The sequence below is a fragment of the Pleuronectes platessa genome, chromosome 4 (assembly GCF_947347685.1).
Source record: "Pleuronectes platessa chromosome 4, fPlePla1.1, whole genome shotgun sequence".
Taxonomy (NCBI): Eukaryota; Metazoa; Chordata; class Actinopteri; order Pleuronectiformes; family Pleuronectidae; genus Pleuronectes; species Pleuronectes platessa.
The window spans coordinates 30,488,342-30,507,873 of NC_070629.1; the positions used below are offsets into that span (position 1 = coordinate 30,488,342).

General features: G+C 44.8%; 1 protein-coding gene across 1 annotated transcript; it reads left to right on the forward strand.

Moving 5' to 3' along the window:
- Positions 1–461: 461 nt before the first annotated feature.
- On the forward strand, positions 462–17,158 carry LOC128438364 (phosphatidylinositol 3-kinase regulatory subunit alpha-like). The gene is given in 18 exon segments (XM_053420919.1): positions 462–690; positions 2,902–3,381; positions 4,696–4,830; positions 6,137–6,229; positions 6,478–6,549; positions 6,789–6,865; positions 6,867–6,906; positions 7,015–7,213; positions 7,358–7,440; positions 11,314–11,419; positions 11,829–11,927; positions 12,079–12,259; positions 12,353–12,478; positions 12,920–13,062; positions 13,359–13,535; positions 14,305–14,379; positions 14,704–14,874; positions 15,757–17,158. Coding segments are annotated over 17 exon segments (2,154 nt in total). The 5' UTR covers positions 462–690; positions 2,902–3,194; the 3' UTR covers positions 15,947–17,158.
- The last annotated feature ends 2,374 nt before the right edge of the window (positions 17,159–19,532 follow it).

Sequence of the window (19,532 nt, forward strand, 5' to 3'; positions counted from 1 at the left end):
TGAATACAGTGCACCCCCATCACACACACAGACACACACACAGACACACACACACTCTGTTGCCATGGTGCTGCATTGAAATGTAGGTTAGCGGATGTGACGTCAGTGCCCTGCCCCCCCCCCCGGCGGTTTAATCTCTTAAATCCACGTTAACGCTTCAAATGAACGACGCAAAAACAATGAAAGTTGAATATTTTCACTTTGACGAGGACATTTTCGTCTGAAATTATCGTCACGTGGTCTCTGCTGTTGTGGAATCCACATTCAATCAACTGTGCATTATTTTTCTTTTATTTTGAAAGGTACCCGGAACTTTTCAATTCCACTGGTTTATGCGGTTATATAAGAAACATTGTAAAATAAAATATGTAATTAAAGAGGAAACATTAGATTCAAATCTATAGTTATCTTAATAGTATACTTGTTTAGGTCAAAAGGGTACCTTTACTTAGAGTGGTGTTTTATTTTGACAGTTGTCAGCGGAAGTGTGGATGATGTCGCTAGCTTCTCGCCGCTAACACACATCTGATCCACGAGAGTCTTCTCCGCGGAGATAATCGATAGATCATCGATTAATCACCCGAGGATCGGTTTGTGTGACCAGCTGGACGCGGCGCGTGCTCGCAGATCCGTGATGGCGCCGCTGGTTTCCACCGCTGGACCAGTTTCCTGCTGACTGACTGAGAAAGGGTGAGCTAACGGCTACAAGCTAACAGGCTAAGCTAGCGCTGGAGGATTCTGTGTTTTATGTATTTTTCATGATTCTGATCCAAACTTCAGCTTGAACGTGAAGATGGCGCTGGTTCTATTTATCGACGTGACCCGGAAACGGACATGTAGCACCCAGCCCTGGTCGTGTGTCACTGTCTGTGTGTTTAACATAAATCCAGTTCAAACGTGACACGTTGTGTGTTTGTCAAAGTTTTAACCTGTGAAAATCAATGTAGATCATAAAAAACACATATTCATACATGTTTTCATCTTTATCCATTTATTCTGAAATCCTGTAGATTGAGTTGAATTACGTGGTTAAAGTCGCTCTGTCCAACATGTTGAATTATGGATATCTGTATTGTTTATTCTGACGATGTATTTATATAATTATTTGATAAATCCAAGTAATTATGGATTTAGTGGTGATTAATCATTGTTAGTAGCAGCTCTATAACTTGAACTCCTTTTCCCTGTTAATTATTCTGTAGTTATTTCTAATGAGTTCTGAAGCGAATAATAATAATAATCTCAACAAGTCTGGATCTACTGGTACATTTTTCATTTCATGAATATTTTCTAATTGTGTAATGTCTTCAAATGTCTTTATTTATCAGGTCGTTTGTCAGGGAAATTAACTGCCAACAGTTTTGATTGTTACTTTATTCATCAAAATATGAATCTTTCAAAAAATGTCAAAAGCTCTGAAGTTAATTCGATTTTTGGATTTATTGCTTTTCTCTGATCTGTCTTCTGAGATAAATGTGAAAAGCTGCTGGTTTGAACCAGGCGGTCAGATTATTGAAAGTAAATATTACTGGATTGAATAAGTCACCAAACCTTGGATGTTCGAACTTATGAAGTAAATTAACGACGCTGTCAGAAGTCGTTTAATCTGTTCTTCAATGTTTTCAACATTTAACAGATCACATGATCAATTAATACTTAAAACCAGCTGATCAGTTGATAAAGCAAATAATAGTGAGTCTCAGCTCAAGAACAAAAGTTTTTTACACATGTTGTCTTGGCCTCAAATTTTATATATTTGCATTTCATATGAACGTGTAATAGACGCCTGTCATTCTCCAAATCCACTTTTTTTTTAGGGTAGATGTATTGGGAGCGTAAGAAAAGGCGAGGGGGGGGGATTTATGGGTTTTTATTAAAACCAACATTTAAAACACTAAATAGAACAACACTAAAATGAAGTAACCCAAAGGAAAGTGTATGTGTGTGTCCGTGTGTGTGTCCGTGTGTGTGTCCGTGTGTGTGTCCAGTTGAGCTGAACTCAGTTCAGCTCAACAGATAAAGATAAGATAAATAATCCGTTCCGGTCAAAATATAAATATAAGTTTGACTTTAAAAATTGAAAAGAAGACGATATTTAATGCAAGTGATAAATAATATAGTAAAATAATAACAGGATTAAATGGCATCAGATGTGTGATGTGTTATCAGACCCAGCGTCTGTGTGATGAACTGGTTCCCCCCCACATTGAGTCTGGTTCTACTGGTTCCTTCCAGGTAATGAGCAGTTCTCTCTCCACAGTCGTCAGAGCTGCTCATTGTGGGAACTGATGGTTTCTCTATCATTGTTAAAGTCTCGACCTTCTATGTAAAGTGTTATATTAAGTGAGATAATATGTTTTATGATTTGGTGCAAAAAACAAATACAATTTAATTTATGGGGTTTGAAACAAACCCGCTGAGTATTTACATCATGAATTAAGAATCCTCAGTATCAGTGTGAATCAGCCTTGGAGGAAACTGACGAGTGATAACAGAACGTGGTTTGAACAGAGACAGGAAACCAGCGTCTCCTGTCTCACAGAGTTCTCATCTCCCTGATCGGAGCGTTCACCTGTTGCTCCAAGGAACTGACATCTGTTCAGATCCATGTTGATCTGTTCAATCTGTAAATCCTGTATTTAACTCTGTAGAGAACAGACTTCCAATGTAATGATCCACCTCCATCAAAACATCTGTGTATTTGTTACCATCCGCTCAGGCAGTTAGACCTCAGTATGGTTTCAGCTGTAGATCTCTGTAGATGAATCAGGTCTGGTCCAGTTCAGACCTGCTGCTCACATCCGTCCTCAGAGATCCGATAACAAGTGTTCAGCTTTGAGTTCATGTGTTTGTACGTCTGTGTCGTCTTGTTAAAGCTTCGTCCTCCCTCTTGTCTCTCAGGTGGATCCGTCTCCTGCCAGATGTGGCCACTACCTCTGCTCAGACTCCTGTTCATGAAGGGAAAGGATGCGTTGATTGAGCGGCTGTGGCTCGGCCTGGAGGGATGACAGGACTCTAGCAGACATGGAGACCGGGGAGACGAGACGCACAGACAGCTGCAAACACCAGATCTACCAAGTCTAGATTTCCCATCGCATTAGTTTCCCTTTGAGAGTAGACGCTATTTTTTATATTTTTTTATTCAGAGCTAGTTTTGTTATTTTTTCCAAAGCCATACACACTCAGAGGGCAGGATGAGCTCGGAGGGTTTTCAGTACCGAGCGCTGTACGACTACAAGAAGGAGCGGGAGGAGGACATCGACCTGCATGTGGGCGACATGCTGCTGGTCAGTAAGGGGGCGCTGCTCGCCCTCGGCTGCAGCAACGGAGCCGAGGAACGACCGTCTGAGATGGGATGGCTGCCGGGCTTCAATGAGACCACTCAGGTTCGACCCTGTTCAGCTGGTTAGGCCTGTCGATGTGAACCAGGAGCAGGCAAAGGGCCGGTACCTCAAATAAACAAAAAATCAAGTATCCATTGTTTCTGTAAACAAAAGGACAGGGCAAGTAGCAGCAATACAAACATCAACAAACAAAAATACACTTTCTCTTGACAAAAGGAAAATCAAAGTGCATTTTGGATTCAGTGGTCTGCAACTAGATGAGCAAACATGTCTGTCACAGTTTATTCAAACTCAGGAGAGTTAGCATCTCAACATGGTGTCTTCTGAGGGCCGATATTCATTCAGGAAAACATCACGCTTCTAAACTCGTTAAAAAACACACAGATATCGAGGGAGTTGCCAAGACAACTCTGTGTATATAACAAGCTAGCTAACATCGTACCGAGGCGAGTGCATCGTCTACGTTACGATGTCCATCGAGCCTCCTCCTCAAACGCTCGTGCACAACAGACGTCCTGCCTTCGGGCTTGTTAAGGGTGAAATTCAACCTTACTTTGACTTCCTGGTTCGCGATGTTGTTGCAACGGACGCCTCCATTGGTCTATGTTTTGTGATTGCACATGCACGACTCTCAGAGATAGGAAGAGAGCGAGATGGCTCACTCCTCAGCTACTTCCATCAGACGGTAAAACAACGTTTAGTTCCACTGCACCGCACGAAAAACACACGCTACAACGTAACCAACGAATCATCGACGAGTAAACTCATCAACAACTATTATTGTCGACTGCGTTGATTAATCGTGAACCGCTCGTCTCTAAAAACTAGCGCATGCTTCTGCGGCTGCGTCTTTTCACGCAGCTGTGTCGACGGACTCGTTGTCATTCATGGTTCTCTAAGGGCTGCGCGTGTTGCAAAGCAATTCACCACCAGACCACTAGGCGGAGTAACGTTCTTTGTCGAAGACGGCCTTAGAGACTCCTTCTTTGTGTGTCCCAGTCGTCGACTGCGGCTCCTCATAGGACGAATCCTCCAGTCAGTGACAGGTTATACAAGTGGTCATACTTTCGGATCTCTTCTGCCAAACGCTCTTCTATTTGAGCCATAGTCCTTCTTCTAAATCTTCCGTTGTTTCTGCCGGTATTATGGGGCATGAAACCGGAAAGGATGTAGTTAGCAGACCAATCAGAGCCTTGCAGGCTGCGTGAGGCTCACAGAGCTTTGTCGTATAGTTAAAAAAATTGGGTGATGCGTTTTCAGGGACACGCAAACACGTAAGAGGCTCTTACGTGTTTGCGTGTCCCTGAAAACGCAGAAGCCTGCGCCGGGCTTAACTTGTCTCTCCCTCGACCTCAGGAAAAAGGCGACTTCCCAGGTACCTATGTGGAGTTTTTCGGTAGAAAGAGGATGTCCCCACCCACACCAAAGCCCCGCCCACAGAGACCGCCATCTGCAGCGTCGGTGAGGACGGACTCGGAGTCTGAGGGTGAGTAAAGCTCTTCTTACACTTCTGGATCTCTGACCTACTCCCCCTGCTGGACGGTTTATCACTTGAAGTAGACCAACACAATAGCAGCTTCCTTTACGCTCGTGAAATCCACATATGTTATTTCTCTGGTGTTGTATATTGTTGGTGGTTTTCCTCGCATGTGCAGCTGGGAGATGGGCGTCTGAAATACTTTGCTTGACCTGCTGGCGTTCTGCCTGCCCTCGGACTGCTGAGGGGGGGGGGGGGGGGGGGAGAGAGAGAGAGAGAGAGAGAGAGAGAGAGAGAGAGAGAGAGAGAGAGAGAGAGAGAGAGAGAGAGAGAGAGAGAGAGAGAGAGAGAGAGAGAGAGAGAGAGAGAGAGAGAGAGAGAGAGAGAGAGAGAGAGAGAGAGAGAGAGAGAGAGAGAGAGAGAGAGAGAGAGAGAGAGAGAGATCATTTTGTCCATTTAAGCTTCATGCTCAGCCTGAAACTAGCTCAGTGTGACTCACACTTCAATTTCCTTCAGCTGCTTCCTCGTCAGGAGCTCACATTCACACACACTCACTCACACACGGGTGAATTGTGTTGGTGTTACATAATCTTTAACTAATTTCCTGGAGATTTACACAAACCTTAACCAGCGTCTCAAACATCCGCTTTTTATTTAATGGTGGTTTTGTCTCCAGTTGGACAAACTGTCCCCATGAAGCGTCTTCAGGTTTCTCCCTCGACAGAAACATGGAGTCGAGTAAGATGCACTTTATTCTTCATGTGCAGCCTGAACTGAAACCTCGAGATGGAAAACACATTAAAGAAAACCTCAGAACAGCATGTGTACATTAAAAGCTTTGAGTTCTCACACACACACACACACACACAGCTGGTGTTAAATCAGGGTTGTGGTTGCTGACTGAACAGATCACAGCTCTGTGCTGCTGCCACCAGCCTTTACCAGAGAAGTGTGTGCGTGTGCGTGTGCGTGTGTGTGTGTGTGTGTGTGTGTGTGTGTGTGTGTGTGTGTGTGTGTGTGTGTGTGTGTGTGTGTGTGTGTGTGTGTGTGTGTGTGTGTGTGTGTGTGTGTGTGTGTGTGTTCCTCCAGATGAGTTTTTTTTTACAGTTTATTTCAGCTTTAGTTGTTATTTCTGTCAGTTTTGGCAGAAGCTTTAAATACTACATTACCCATGAGCCTCAGCGGCTGTTGCTGGCGTGAAGTCGGCCTGGGCCTCAGGAAGATTGACCTTTAACAACAGAATTATCCTCTTTGATTGGATGTTTGTGTGTGAAATGCATCCTGGGAGTTGTAGTTCACAGTTTTCTTTCTTCAGGCTTCGTGTTGCCCGACCTCCCGGAGCAGTTTGGCCCCCCCGACACAGTGCCCCCCCTCCTCGGCAGACTGATGGAGGCCATCGAGACCAAAGGTACCAGAGTCACACTTGTAACCATGAATAACCAGTACCTCTGAGGTTCTGGTGCTGGTTCCACTGATATCATCATACCATCCAACATGAATGCAGATACTGATATGTCTGACACGGAGCTTCTCTCGGCTCCCAGCACCTTCATCTCATCAGACAACCACTGAGACGTCTTTTCCTTCAGCTGTAAACTTTGTAGCAGGATGAATGAGGACAAAGTGAATTGAACTGGATGTGTGTTGTCTCTGCAGGTGTGGACTGTCCCGGTGTGTATCGCAGTGTGAGCGGCGGAGCTGTGGACACCCGGCAGCTGGCAGACGCTGGTGAGGAGTGGTTTGAGTTATAAATCATTAATCACAGAATCAGCTGATGAGCCTGAAACCTGAATGTGTGTAATGAGAACGGGAAAGTTTCTGCATCTGGTCGTTGCTCTAGATTCTCTGTTACACCAGGATTTGAATAAGTAAAGAATTATGAAGAGTTGTGATTCAATTTAAATTCATCTCCAGCCTCATTCTGATCATGTGACTGATCCACTGAACTGGGGTGTGTTTGTTTTCAGACCTGGAGCAGCTGGAGGTGTCGTCCCTGTGTGACGGGGTGGTCCGCTTCCTGCTGGACCTCCCGGGTCCCGTCCTCCCCCCCCTCACTTCAGGCTGATATGATCCATGCGGTTCAGGGTCAGCAGACGCCCCCCCCCCCCCCCCTCACCTCACCATTCTGACAAACTGTAGTTTTGTGGTTGGACAGACATTTGTTCACAGTTCTTCTCCCTGTTCTGTGTGCAGAGGTCGAGGACCCAGAGGAATGTGCCCAGGTGCTGCGGGGCGTGGCCAGTTCACCCGCCTGCCCCCCCCAGTACGGCCTGACCCTGCTCAGCGTGGTCCGACACCTCGCACGTCTCTGTTTACACACATCCACAAACCAGCTGGTTCCCCGAAACCTGGCTGAGAGCTTCAGTCCACTGATGTTCAGACAGACTGCAAGGTCAGTGACACACACACACACACACACACACACACACACAGTGATAGTGTGAGTCGTCCAGAGACGCTCAAAATGAAGTCTTGTGTTGAACCATTGAAAACCAATGTAGATGTGTGTGTGATGTTTATGTCTCTTTGGGTTCAGGTCTGACTCAGGTGTGGATCCTCTGGTTCAGGTCCTGGAGGTTCTGATCAGCAGCGAGCTCAACATGAACCAGGCTGCACCGGGTAACACACACACACACACACACACACACACACACACACACACACACACACAAGCTGTTATGTTGCCAACATGTTTCTGTTGTGGTGAACTAATCTGACCCGGACAATCTCCTGCTGCTGCTTCATATGAGAAACACTAACTACAGAGATTGGCTCAGAGCGAGGCCCCCCCCCCCCAGTCTGAGCTCCTCTACTGGATGTTTTCAGTTCCTCATGTCCCCTGGATGAGTGTGTCACTGTCACAAGTCGCAGCTGTTGCTCAGTTCGTTGTGAAACACTGGTCCTGTCCTCCCTGGACATGAGACCAGGGACACGAGAACCAAAACACAGCTCTGCCCCCCCCCCCCCCGAGCTTCTTTTTATCTGTGTGGTCATGTGACCCATAGTGTGGTGCATAAGAACAAATGAATGCGAGTGCACAGCATTAATACGAATCCTGCTCAGTTAATCAAAGTGATGATTGGCAGGTGAATCCATAATGAAGAGGTCAGTTTGTCTCTATCAGCAGTAACTGAAGTGTCGGTCACTTCCAGCCGCTCTGAGTGAAGCCGTCAGGAGATCGATCAGTCGCTCTATCGATCAGTCGCTCTATCGATCAGTCGCTCGCTCAGACTGAGCGGCGGCTGGAACGATGACATCATCCATCCAGCGAATGAGAGATGCAGCAGGGGAGGGGAGGGGAGGGGGGTGTGCTGCCTCGGTGATATCACTGCCATCGCAGGATTGGCTGGGGGCAATGGTGATGTCACACATCTCCAAGCTGCTCTCCTGAGCTTTGAACTGAGGCTGAGAGAGGGAGAGAGACGGAGAGAGAGAGGGAGCGAGAGAGGGAGAGAGAGAGGGAGAGAGGCAGACGGAGAGAAAGTTGCGTCGTTTTAATGTGACAACTGAAGACGAAGCTGCCGTCACACACTCGGTGTTTCCATCGATGTTCGTTCCTCTGAAGTCTGATGAAGGTGTGAAAGCTGAAGAGAAGAAGAAACCCTGCAGCTTTTCAGTGCTGATGGAGTGAGTCGTAAAAATCCAAGGAAGAGAAGGAATCCCCGGATCAGGGAGGATCATGTAGCCCGGACCTGTTTCCCTCCACATGACGTCAGTGTTATTGAGACAGGACAGCAGCGCTCGGCTGGAGACCGGACATCATGACATCCAGAGCAGAGGCGTCAGGTCGCCCCTGAGGTGGCGTGGAGCCGGGCCAAGGTTTAGAGACCGCCATGGAGCGAGACAGGGGAGGCAGGGCCGAGGGCGAGCCGCTGAGGGGAGGGAGAGAGAAGATCCTCTGCTACATCAACATGCAGAGTCCAGGTAGGAGCTCAGACCTGCACCGAGAGGGGACGGCCACCTGGAGGCGCTCTGACTCAGAACAATGAGATGGACCACGTTGAGTTCTGATGTTTGTAACATGTCTTTAGACCAGGGGTCTTTTTCAGGCCAAGGACCCCCAAACTGGGCAAGAGATGGAGCAGGGACCCCCTACTATAAATATATATATATACAGTATGGGAGAGCGGTGTAATGTGGGACATTTTTTACATTTGCTCCCCTCTAGGCGAGCTAAAATGATATATCAGTAAAATGTACACGTTTCCCATTAATTCAGGATGTCTCCTAACAATGGAAATGATCAGAATGTCTTCAGAACAAAGGGCAGTGAAAATATGATTGTTTTAAAAAAAGTGGTCTTGTGTCCCACTTTACCCCAGCTACGGGGTAAAGTGGGACACAAGACCACTTTAAAACTACCATAGTTAAAATCCCGACAGCTAGATTGACAACACTAATATCGGACTAGTAACAGAATCATGGGGATTGGTCAATTAAGCACATTTATGATTATTTAATTCATGTGATCTCTTGCAGACCCTAGCTTACCTGCACATTGTCTCTCTGTCCAATCGGCAGAGCAGGGATATTGTTTTTCTCTGCGTATTCAAATCCCAGTTCACGGCTCTTAACTGGAGCAAGGCCATGGAACTGGTCAGCTAGTTGTTTCCAGTGTTTGGCTCCTCCTCCATCTCATCTGTGAATATTCTCTTTACCTCAGCTACTGCACCCCAGGCTACTGATTTTACTTTCCCTTTCTCTTTTTTCTTTATGAATCTTTTGAGGGTTGTCTTATCAATATTTCTGTCCCTTCCATCTTTTCTTAAGGACTTGTTTCCTTCATGACCTCAGTGGCTGCTCTCTCCATCTCTGTGAGGGGTGTTTGGCCCCAGGTCGTCTTCCTGGTGTAGTTTCTTGGCATGATGGCTTTTCTACAATGTTTATGACATTAAAAATAAAACATATATAATGTAATATAACACTAGAATATGTTTAAGAATGAACTTAACTTGTGCTTCATGGTGGGACAGCATTTGTCCCACTTTACCCCGAAGCCACAATTTTAGAAAAAACAACATCTTTTAGCAATTCAGGCTAATGTTCAGCTAGCATCAATCACATGGTTTTATATGTTGGAAGTTCATCAACATGTATGATATAAGTTTTTCTACCTGATTCAATTTGTTTTGACACAACAGTTGATTAAGTTCAAAGCAAGAAAATTTACTTTAACATGCAAAAAACTATTTTTTGTGAAAAAACATACTTTCCACAGAACCAGCACCAACTTCTCCTTCATGGCAAGGGGGGGATGGGGGGGGGACTTGAAAACATAATGGTCATATGACCACAAATGTGTTCCGTTGCCTAGATACAGGGGATGTCCCACATTACCCCGCTCTCCCCTATAAAATTGTGTTTTATATTAAACTGGGCCTAGTGCCTTGTGTAAACATAGCTACCCTGTTATTGTGCAATCAATATACTAAGCTTATCAAATATTACAAGGGTTCATTTATTCATGTTTTTAATTTAAACATGTGCAAGGTACAGGGTGGCCATGCCACTGCCATTTATAAACACACTTCTTGCATACAACACTGAGCTATTAAAGTAATTCACAGATTCATGTTTTATTTTAAACATACATGTAGAAGAGACAGTGACTCCTCAAGCCATCTGTGGACGGCACACATACGCCCACATCAGTGAGATGTCGGACCCTGATGGGTAACACACAACTTATCTAATCTTGGACGGATGGAGGTTGTCAGGCATAGGGTCAGATCAGCCTCACAATATGTTGGATGCATGTAAATGTTTATTTAAAGACATTTAAATTGTTGGGGGAAAAATTGGTTCGAAAATAATAATAATAAAAAAAAAAAATTAAAAAAGTTGTCTAATCAATCAAAGATTTCGCGACCCCCCCTGCAGTACCTCCGCGGACCCCTAGGGGTCGCGGGCCCCCTGTTGAAGACCTCTGCTTTAGACCAATGGTGTACGTCTGAGTGAACACACACACACACACAGACACACACACAGATGACAGTGTGTGTCCCAGTGGCCTCAGCAAACATCACATTTAGAGTTCAGGGTTTCAACTAAGTTATTTTTCATCAGTTTTGAGGATGTCGTGTGTTTGTCATATGTTCATGTGTAAACTTCAGAGAAGCACAGTTTGAATGTGTTTCCTGGAGGACATGTTCCTCTCCGGGGTTAATTCATTCAAACACACATCATGAGGATCCTCATCTTCAGTTACTGGACTCAAATCTAAATGCAGCAGCAGATTGTCTGAGTCGGACTCGTAACAACAACAAGCAGATGTCGGGATTTTGAAATCGTGTTTCATCGTAGACATCAGGAGAATGTTCACAGACATTCTTCTCTATAATCTGAAACACGGCCACAGTAGAAGATTAGAAAATACAAGGATATAATTCAGATCTTTGCTCCAGAAGCAGCTGCATCGTCTCACGTCTGTCATGTGACCTCATGGGAAGCAGATGCACAAACATGCTCACTGGCTGTGATGGTGTTTTTCAGCTTTACCTCCCAAACCAGTGAAGTCGTCGACTCCAGCAGCTCCCAGTAGCTTCAACAACAGTATGGCTCTGCAGGACGCTGAGTGGTACTGGGGAGACATTTCCAGGTAACACACACACGTCAGAAATATGTGAGTTCCCTCAGGAGCGGGTCAAGAGCCTCCTCCATGGAGCTAGCTGATTAGCATGCTAACATCAGGAGAAATTAGCCTCATTCACAAAATGTTGTTCAGAAGAAAATTCTTCTTAAAACCAGCTGACACTGAGAGAGAACACTGACGACTGAAATGTTTGTGTAAAATGATCATTATTATTTTTTCGAATTTTATTCTACAGATGTAAAATAAGATTTAAACTACCATATGTGTATTATCTTAAAAAAGGGAAGTTGCAGTGTGTATTTAAACTCTTCAACTCATGAACATGTTGAAGTCACCCACTGAGAGGAGGATGTGTGTATGTCCTCTCCGCTGGTTGTGGTTCGTGTGTGTGTGTGTGTGTGCGTGTGCGTTGAAGGGAGGAGGTGAACGAGAAGCTGAGGGACACTGCTGACGGTACATTTCTGGTGCGAGATGCCTCCACTAAGATGCACGGAGACTACACTCTGACTCTGAGGTAAACTACACTAACACACCTCACACAGGAAGACACAACTCAACAACTGTCCTCCAGTGAAACCGTCCCAGCTGCCGGCTGCGTCCTCACCTCCAGCTCCAGGGAGACAAACCTCACAAAGTCCAACCCTGGTGTTTTCTCTTCTCTGCAGGAAGGGAGGCAACAACAAACTGATCAAAATCTTCCACCGTGAGGGGAAGTACGGCTTCTCCGACCCGCTGACCTTCAGCTCGGTGGTGGAGCTGATCAACCACTACCGCCACGAGTCTCTGGCCCAGTACAACCCCAAACTGGACGTGAAGCTGCTCTACCCCGTCTCCAAACACCAACAGGTGCGGTTCCATCTCCACGGGTCAAGTGACTGCTGGTTTGTCGGTTGTGGAGTTGTCTGATTGGACGTTGTTGTTGTTGTTGTTGTTGTTCAGGACCAGGTGGTGAAGGAGGACAGTATTGAAGCTGTGGGCAAGAAGCTGCACGAGTATCACCTGCAGTACCAGGAGAAGAACCGGGAGTACGACCGGCTGTATGAAGAGTACACCAGAACATCACAGGTACACTACAGCCACTAGGGCGGCGCACTGTCCTGTCACATGTGCTAACACGGAGGAGGTTTATGACCTATTCTGCAACCAGCCACCAGGGGGAAGCATTCCATGAAATGTAGTTCCAACAGAACAGTTCTTCTTGGTGTTTTGTTGGTGTATGAGAGAAACTACAACTCCCATCAGCCCCGCGATGTAGACGAGTCGTTAACGTTTCATGTTTTTACCGTGTGGGTTCTGTTATTCTGTTCATATGAATATTCATGTGTCAATAAGCACAACAGACAGAACTCTGTCGATCAGTTCCACCTTAAATATCTGATCATTGAAATGTATACCTTTCCTCTAACCTGTTATTTCTCTCCTCCTCATTTCCTGTCTTCTCGTTTTCTTACTCTCCTCTCCATCCTCCTGCCACCCACCTCCACCACGTCCCGGCGCCCCCTGCAGGAGATCCAGATGAAGAGAACGGCCATCGAGGCCTTCAACGAGACCATAAAGATCTTCGAGGAGCAGTGTCAGACTCAGGAGCGCTTCAGCAAGGAGTACATCGAGAAGTTCCGTCGAGAAGGAAACGACAAGGAGATCCAGAGGTAGGCCGTCCCCGTGGCAGCTGGGACACCAGACCTTTTTTTCCTGCTCCTTTGTTTATAAGCTAAACCTCTGGACGTCAAAATGAACTCATTCGTGTGACGTTGAGGAAACATTTTGACTTTATTAAATATGAAATAGTTTTTCTCACTGACGGTTGACGCTCGTTACCTGATGAGTCAAATAAGCTTCCGTCACAACATGGAACAACTATTTCCTGTTTCTGTAATGTTCACCTGTCGGCTGGAAACACAACTTCCTGTTTCAGACTCATGAGCAGAAGCTGCTTTTCTTTCAGGATCATGGAGAACTACGACAAGCTGAAGTCTCGGATCAGTGAGATCGTGGACAGTAAGCGCCACCTGGAGGTGGATCTGAAGAAACAGGCGGCTGACTACCGAGAGATCGACAAGAAGATGAACAGCATCAAACCGGATCTGATTCAGCTCCGCAAGACCAGGGACCAGTACCTGATGTACGTCACACTTAACACACACTCCAGTTTAGTTCCATCTTATTGTGAATATTCAAGTTATATTCAAATGTTTAAAGACATTGGAAATAATATTTAACCTGTTATTTCCTGGAACCGAGTAAAACAGCAGCTGTGCTCCTCTAGAGATTCTGGGTCGTTTTTTGTTGTTCACAACAACGATGAAAATCTATTGAGAATCATTTTCTCACAACGAGGGTTATTAAACTGTTAAGTGTGAAGATCTGCACCGAGCCACTGAGTCCACTCGTCAGTAAAATCATTAGAAATAAACACATTCAAACTAGATTTGACTCCCAAGATGAGTTCCAGCAGCTCTACTCCAGAAGGTCTCGACTCAGTGGATGAAGACATAAGAACACACAACAGAACACACAACCAGATCCAATCACAACTCTGCAGCACAACCACAGTGGATCCACAGAGCTGTGTGTGTGTGTGTGTGTGTGTGTGTGTGTGTGTGTGTGTGTGTGTGTGTGTGTGTGTGTGTGTGTGTGTGTGTGTGTGTGTGTGTGTGTGTGTGTGTGTGTGTGTGTGTGTGTGTGTGTGTGTGTGTGTGTGTGTGTGTGTGTGTGTGTGTGTACTCCATGTCCCTCTGATAGAACAATAATGATCTTTCTTTGGTTCTTTCTTCTAATGCTGGTTGTGTTTGTTCTCGCTCCTCAGGTTGTAGTTTGTGACCTTTGACCTTTACAATAGACAGTGTTTGATTTGTCTCATTAAAGCTGCGTGTTGTGTGTTTGTTTCTCAGGTGGCTGACGCAGAAGGGCGTTCGTCAGAGGAAACTCAATGAGTGGCTCGGCCTGAAAAATGAAACCACAGAAGAGTAAGTGTGTGTGGGGGGGGGGGGGGGGGGGGGGGATTTAAAGCTTCCTGAAGACAGTTCCTTTGTGCCCCCTGGAGGTAGCATGATGAACTTCACTGTTGCAGACAGTAACACAAACCAATTGGACGACGTCTGTGTGAGATTTTTCAAACAAAGTTTTTACATTAAGCAGAAAAAAACAGATGGATATTCATTTATAGAAATGATGTGTGTCCATGACAACTCCCAGACAAACTTGAATACACTACAAATGTTCCTCTGGGTTTTCGCTCTGTGATTTCATTTCCTGGACAACTCTCAAATGTCTGTGCCTCCTGTCCTCAGCGAGTACAGCATGGTGGAGGACGAGGAGGACCTCCCGCACCACGACGAGCGTCTGTGGCGTCTGGGAAACATCAACCGCACTCAGGCCGAGTCGCTGCTCCGAGGGAAGAGAGACGGATCCTTCCTGGTGCGAGACAGCAGCAAGCCCGGCTGCTACGCCTGCTCTGTGGTGTGAGTGTGTTCACCGCTCTGCACACGCTGACCTGGTGTCAGCAGACACACATTCAGTCCAGTTAGTTATCAATATATAATATGATGTATGATGTAATGATGTAAATTTCAAATTAGAATCCATCAACTACAGACACTCCAGGAGTGACCTTAGTGACCCTTTACAAGTATTTGTCTTCCTCAGTTTGGCTTCGTGGAATCAGACACGGTTACACATGTGATGCATTTACTCAACAAACTCGTGCAGTTGAACTTTGGAAAAAACATGAATAAATAACAGAAAGCAGTTTGACCCAGAGCGTCAGAAAAAGAATCTGACCAGAGTCTATTCCAGTCCGTCGTGGTCTAGAGAACCTGTGAGAAGAACAGATATCGAGAGGCAGATGAGATGGAGACGCAACGCTTGTTGATTTCTACTTCACTTTTAGATTCACAAAAAAACATCACAACACACTAGACAGGGGTGTCCAAACTACGGCCCGCGAGCCAACTGCGGCCCGCCATCCATTTTAATTGGCCCGCATCAAAATAATTTTAATTAAAAAGAAACTCACAATTTAGTATCACTTAAATGTCACTTACTTACAGCACTTTGTAGTTTTGCTTGATTTTTGAAGACATTTTACTATCTTGATTCTTTAGATAAAAGCGTCAGCTAAATGGAATTGAATGGACTATGGCCCACTGTATTGCACTTGTCAGTTTAGAAACTAGGTGGCGCCCATCTTAACCTGCCAGCTCTCCCACAGAAGGCCCCCCCCCGTAAACACAGACTTCATGTTTCTCCTTCAAAATTAACTCCGCTTTCAGTCTTGTTCTAATCATGTGTTCTCTCTCTCTCCCCCTCCCCCTCCTCTCTCTCTCTCTCTCTCTCTCTCTCAGTGTGGAAGGAGAGGTCAAGCACTGCGTCATCAACCATACGAGCACCGGCTTCGGCTTCGCGGAGCCCTACAACCTGTACGGCTCCCTGAAGGAGCTGGTGCTGCACTACCAGCACACGTCACTGGTCCAACACAACGACTCGCTCAACGTCACGCTGGCGTTCCCCGTCTACAGCCAGCAGAGGCGGTGACCTGCCTCGTTGACCAACAGCCACACCTCACTTACACCCCCCCCCCCGGTCCGACACATCTCACCAAACGTCTCTTCACTGTCCAGTACCTGAACGCTTCATGTCCCTTTAAAGCTTTAAGCGATGACGAGGATTTGAAAGTCTTCACGTGGAACTTCCACTTCCTGTGAGGATGGACACAAAGTCAATTAATGTCTCTGTTCACACAAGGTCAAGATGATGTGTTGATGAAGATCACCCTCCTCATCCTCCTCAGCGACAAGACTGAAGATTTAATTCTGCTAATAAAGGAAACCTTTCTTTTGAAGGCAGATTCACCTTCAACCCACAGAGAGCGATGACCCCGAGCGGCTGTGAGCTCCCAGGTGACACAGCGCGTTGAGAAACCAGGTACTGAAGTGTGATGGCAGACGACGGCGCTTGTTTGGACCACAGGAGGAGGAGCTATGATGATGATGATGATGAGGATGAGGATGATGATGATGAGGATGAAGGTGATGATGATGTCTGAAACAAACTGGCAGAGCTTCCAGAGAGAGACTTCTTACAAAACACTGTGAGTGAATCTGAACGAGGTTTAAACTGAGGGTGAATCCCCCCCCCTCCCCCTCCCCCACCCCCCACAGTGTTTTCCAGCTTCCTGTTTGTTCAGGTTTCATTCGGACGCTGGACTCTTGACTTTTAACGGTTGCTTTCATTTTTGCAGAGTGAATGATTCCTTGATTCTTTTATTTCAATAAACGTTAGTTCTCATGGTAGAAACTCAGAGATCCTCGTGTGCTGGATGGAGACTGTGAGACTTTGAACATAAAGAACTGGTTCTGATTTTGACTTTGCTTCTGGAGTAGTAACGGACGTACGGACAACACGACGCTCCGGATGTGAGGAAATAAAAGTCCCCCATGACTTTTTGTCTTTATGCATTGTGTTTTCATTTTTGAGCAAAAAGCGAGAGAGCGAGGTTCAGGAGCTGAAACTGTGGATGAGGATTTCAGGATCTGCAGGCTCTCAGCTGGTGGCACCTTCACAGTTGATGTGGAGCTTCGTTGCCTCTTGTGACAAAATGTCCTGAACTTTTCAAGCTTTTATTTTCCTGAGTATCGTCGGTAGCAGCTGGTGAAGTGTGACAGACGAACATCAGTTCACGTTCAGATAACTGTTGAATCTGTAACATCCAACAGAAAGTGAGGAATAAAACACTTTGCACTGAAATCCTGAAACATCTGTGTTTTCTTTAAATTGTTCTGGTTTTTGAGGGATTTCTTCAGACATGTGGTTTATCATTTGATATATTGGTTTATGTTACGTTCATGGGATTAGTTACAATAAACAACAGTGTTGTGCAATGATACATTAACCGTAATACCATAAAATGGTGTGCCTTTCGACATTTAATCAATCTGGTTATCAAATTAAATATTCAATATTCAAATTAAAAATATAAAAAATGTACTTTAATTGATTAAAGTTACATCGGGGCACCACCATTGAAAGGAAGGGATAAGAACCAATTTATTGATTAAGTCTCAAGAAAGTACTAACTACAAATTTGGAACTCTGATTAACAATTAAATGAATAACTACAACCAAATTACCATATACAGTGGATATAAAAAGTCTACACACCCCTGTTCAATTTCAAGGTTTTTGTGATGTAAAAGATAAATCCTGTCCAAACTTTTTCCACCTTTAATGTCACCTATAAGATGAACAATTCAGTTGAAAAACAATCTGAAATCTTTTAGGAGGAAAAATAAAAAATATAAAACTTACCATAACCTGGTTGCATAAGTGTGCACACCCTTAACCTAATACTTTGTTGAGGCACCTTTTGATTTTATTACAGCACTCAGTCTTTTGGGGGAGGAGTCTATTAGCGTGGCACATCTTGACTTGGCAATATTTTCCCACTTTTCTTTGAAAAAAGGCTCAAAATCTGTCATATTACGAGGGCATCTCCTGTGCACAGCCCTCTGCAGATCAGCCCACAGCTGTTCAATTAGAATCAGGTCTGGGGTCTGCTGGGTCATTCCAAAACATGAACCTTCTTCTGGTGAAGCCATGCTTGTGTTGATTTCGATATGTGCTTTGGGTCGTTGTCATGCTGATAGGTGAAACTCCTCTTCATCTTCATCTTTCTAACAGAAGCCTGAAGGTTTTGTGCCAAAACAGTCTTGTATTTCTTAACTGTTCATAATTCCCTCCACCTTGACTGAGGCCCCTGTTCCAGCTGAAGTTAAACAGCCCAGAGCCTAACGCTGCCACCACCAGGCTTCACTGTGGGCACCAAGTTCTTTGGGGGATGTGCAGTGTTGTTTTTGCGCCAAACATACCTTTTGGAATTATGGCCGAAAAGTTCAACCTTGGTTTCATCAGACCACAACACATTGTCCCACATGCTTTTGGAGACTTCATGTATGTTTTTGCAAAATTTAGCCGGACTTGGATGTTTTTCTTGGTAAGAAAAGCTTCTGTCTTGCCCCCCCGCCCCAGAACCCAAACATATGAAGAATATGGTAGATTGTTGTCACATGTAGAACACAGCCAGTCTTTGCCAGAAATTCCTGCAGCTCCTTTAGTGTTGCTGTCGGCCTCTTGGAAGCCTCCCTGACCGGTTTTCATCTTGTCTTTTCATCAATTTTGAAGGGATGTCCAGTTCTTGGTAATGTCACAGTTGTGCCATATGTTCTCCACTTGAAGACGGCTGTCTTCACTGTGTTTCGTGGTATATCTAATAACTTGGAAATTATTTTGTACCCTTCTCCTGACTGATACCTTTCAACAATGAGATCCCTCTGATGAGTAGGAAGCTCTCTGCGGATCAAGACTCTTGCTGTAAGTTGCAACTAAGAGAATGTCAGGAAAATCCTCCTAGAACAGCTGAACTTTATTTAGGATTAATCAGAGTCACTGTAAATTATGGCAGGTGTGTACTGACTACTATTTAACATGAGTTTGAATGTGATTGGCTAACTTTGAATACAGCCACATCCCCAGTTATAAGAGGGTGTTCACACTTATGCAACCACATTATTTTAGTTTTTTATTTGTATTTTTCCCTCTAAAAGATTTCAGTTTGGGTTTTCAATTGAATTGTTCACGTAAAAGGTGGAAAAGTTCAGACAGCATTCATCTTTGTCTCATTTGTTTACATCACAAAAACCTTGCATTTTAACAGGGGTGTGTAGACTTTTTATATCCACTGTTGATGGTTAGCTAAGTTGAAGGATATAGAGTTCTTGACAGTGTAGAGGTTGGCAAAATTCACTATGCAACATTAACGAAAAAACATTGGTGAAAGAAAAACATTTATTATGAAGATAAAGTCCAAAAACACAATTAAACTGTGTACTTACTTACGACATGTGGGAGGGGTCAGAGAGAGATGTGGGTGCTGAGATATGTGTGTGTCTAGATCAGTGGTTCTTTTTCTCTCATGCCCTCTCATATTTACATGAACATTAAATTCACATTACTTTCAGGAATTTCTGATGTGCTAATAAAAAACCTTTTTCAAACAACTTTTTGTGACATTTGCTAAATTCAACTTAATTTAAGTACTTTTGGTGACATTTATCACTACATT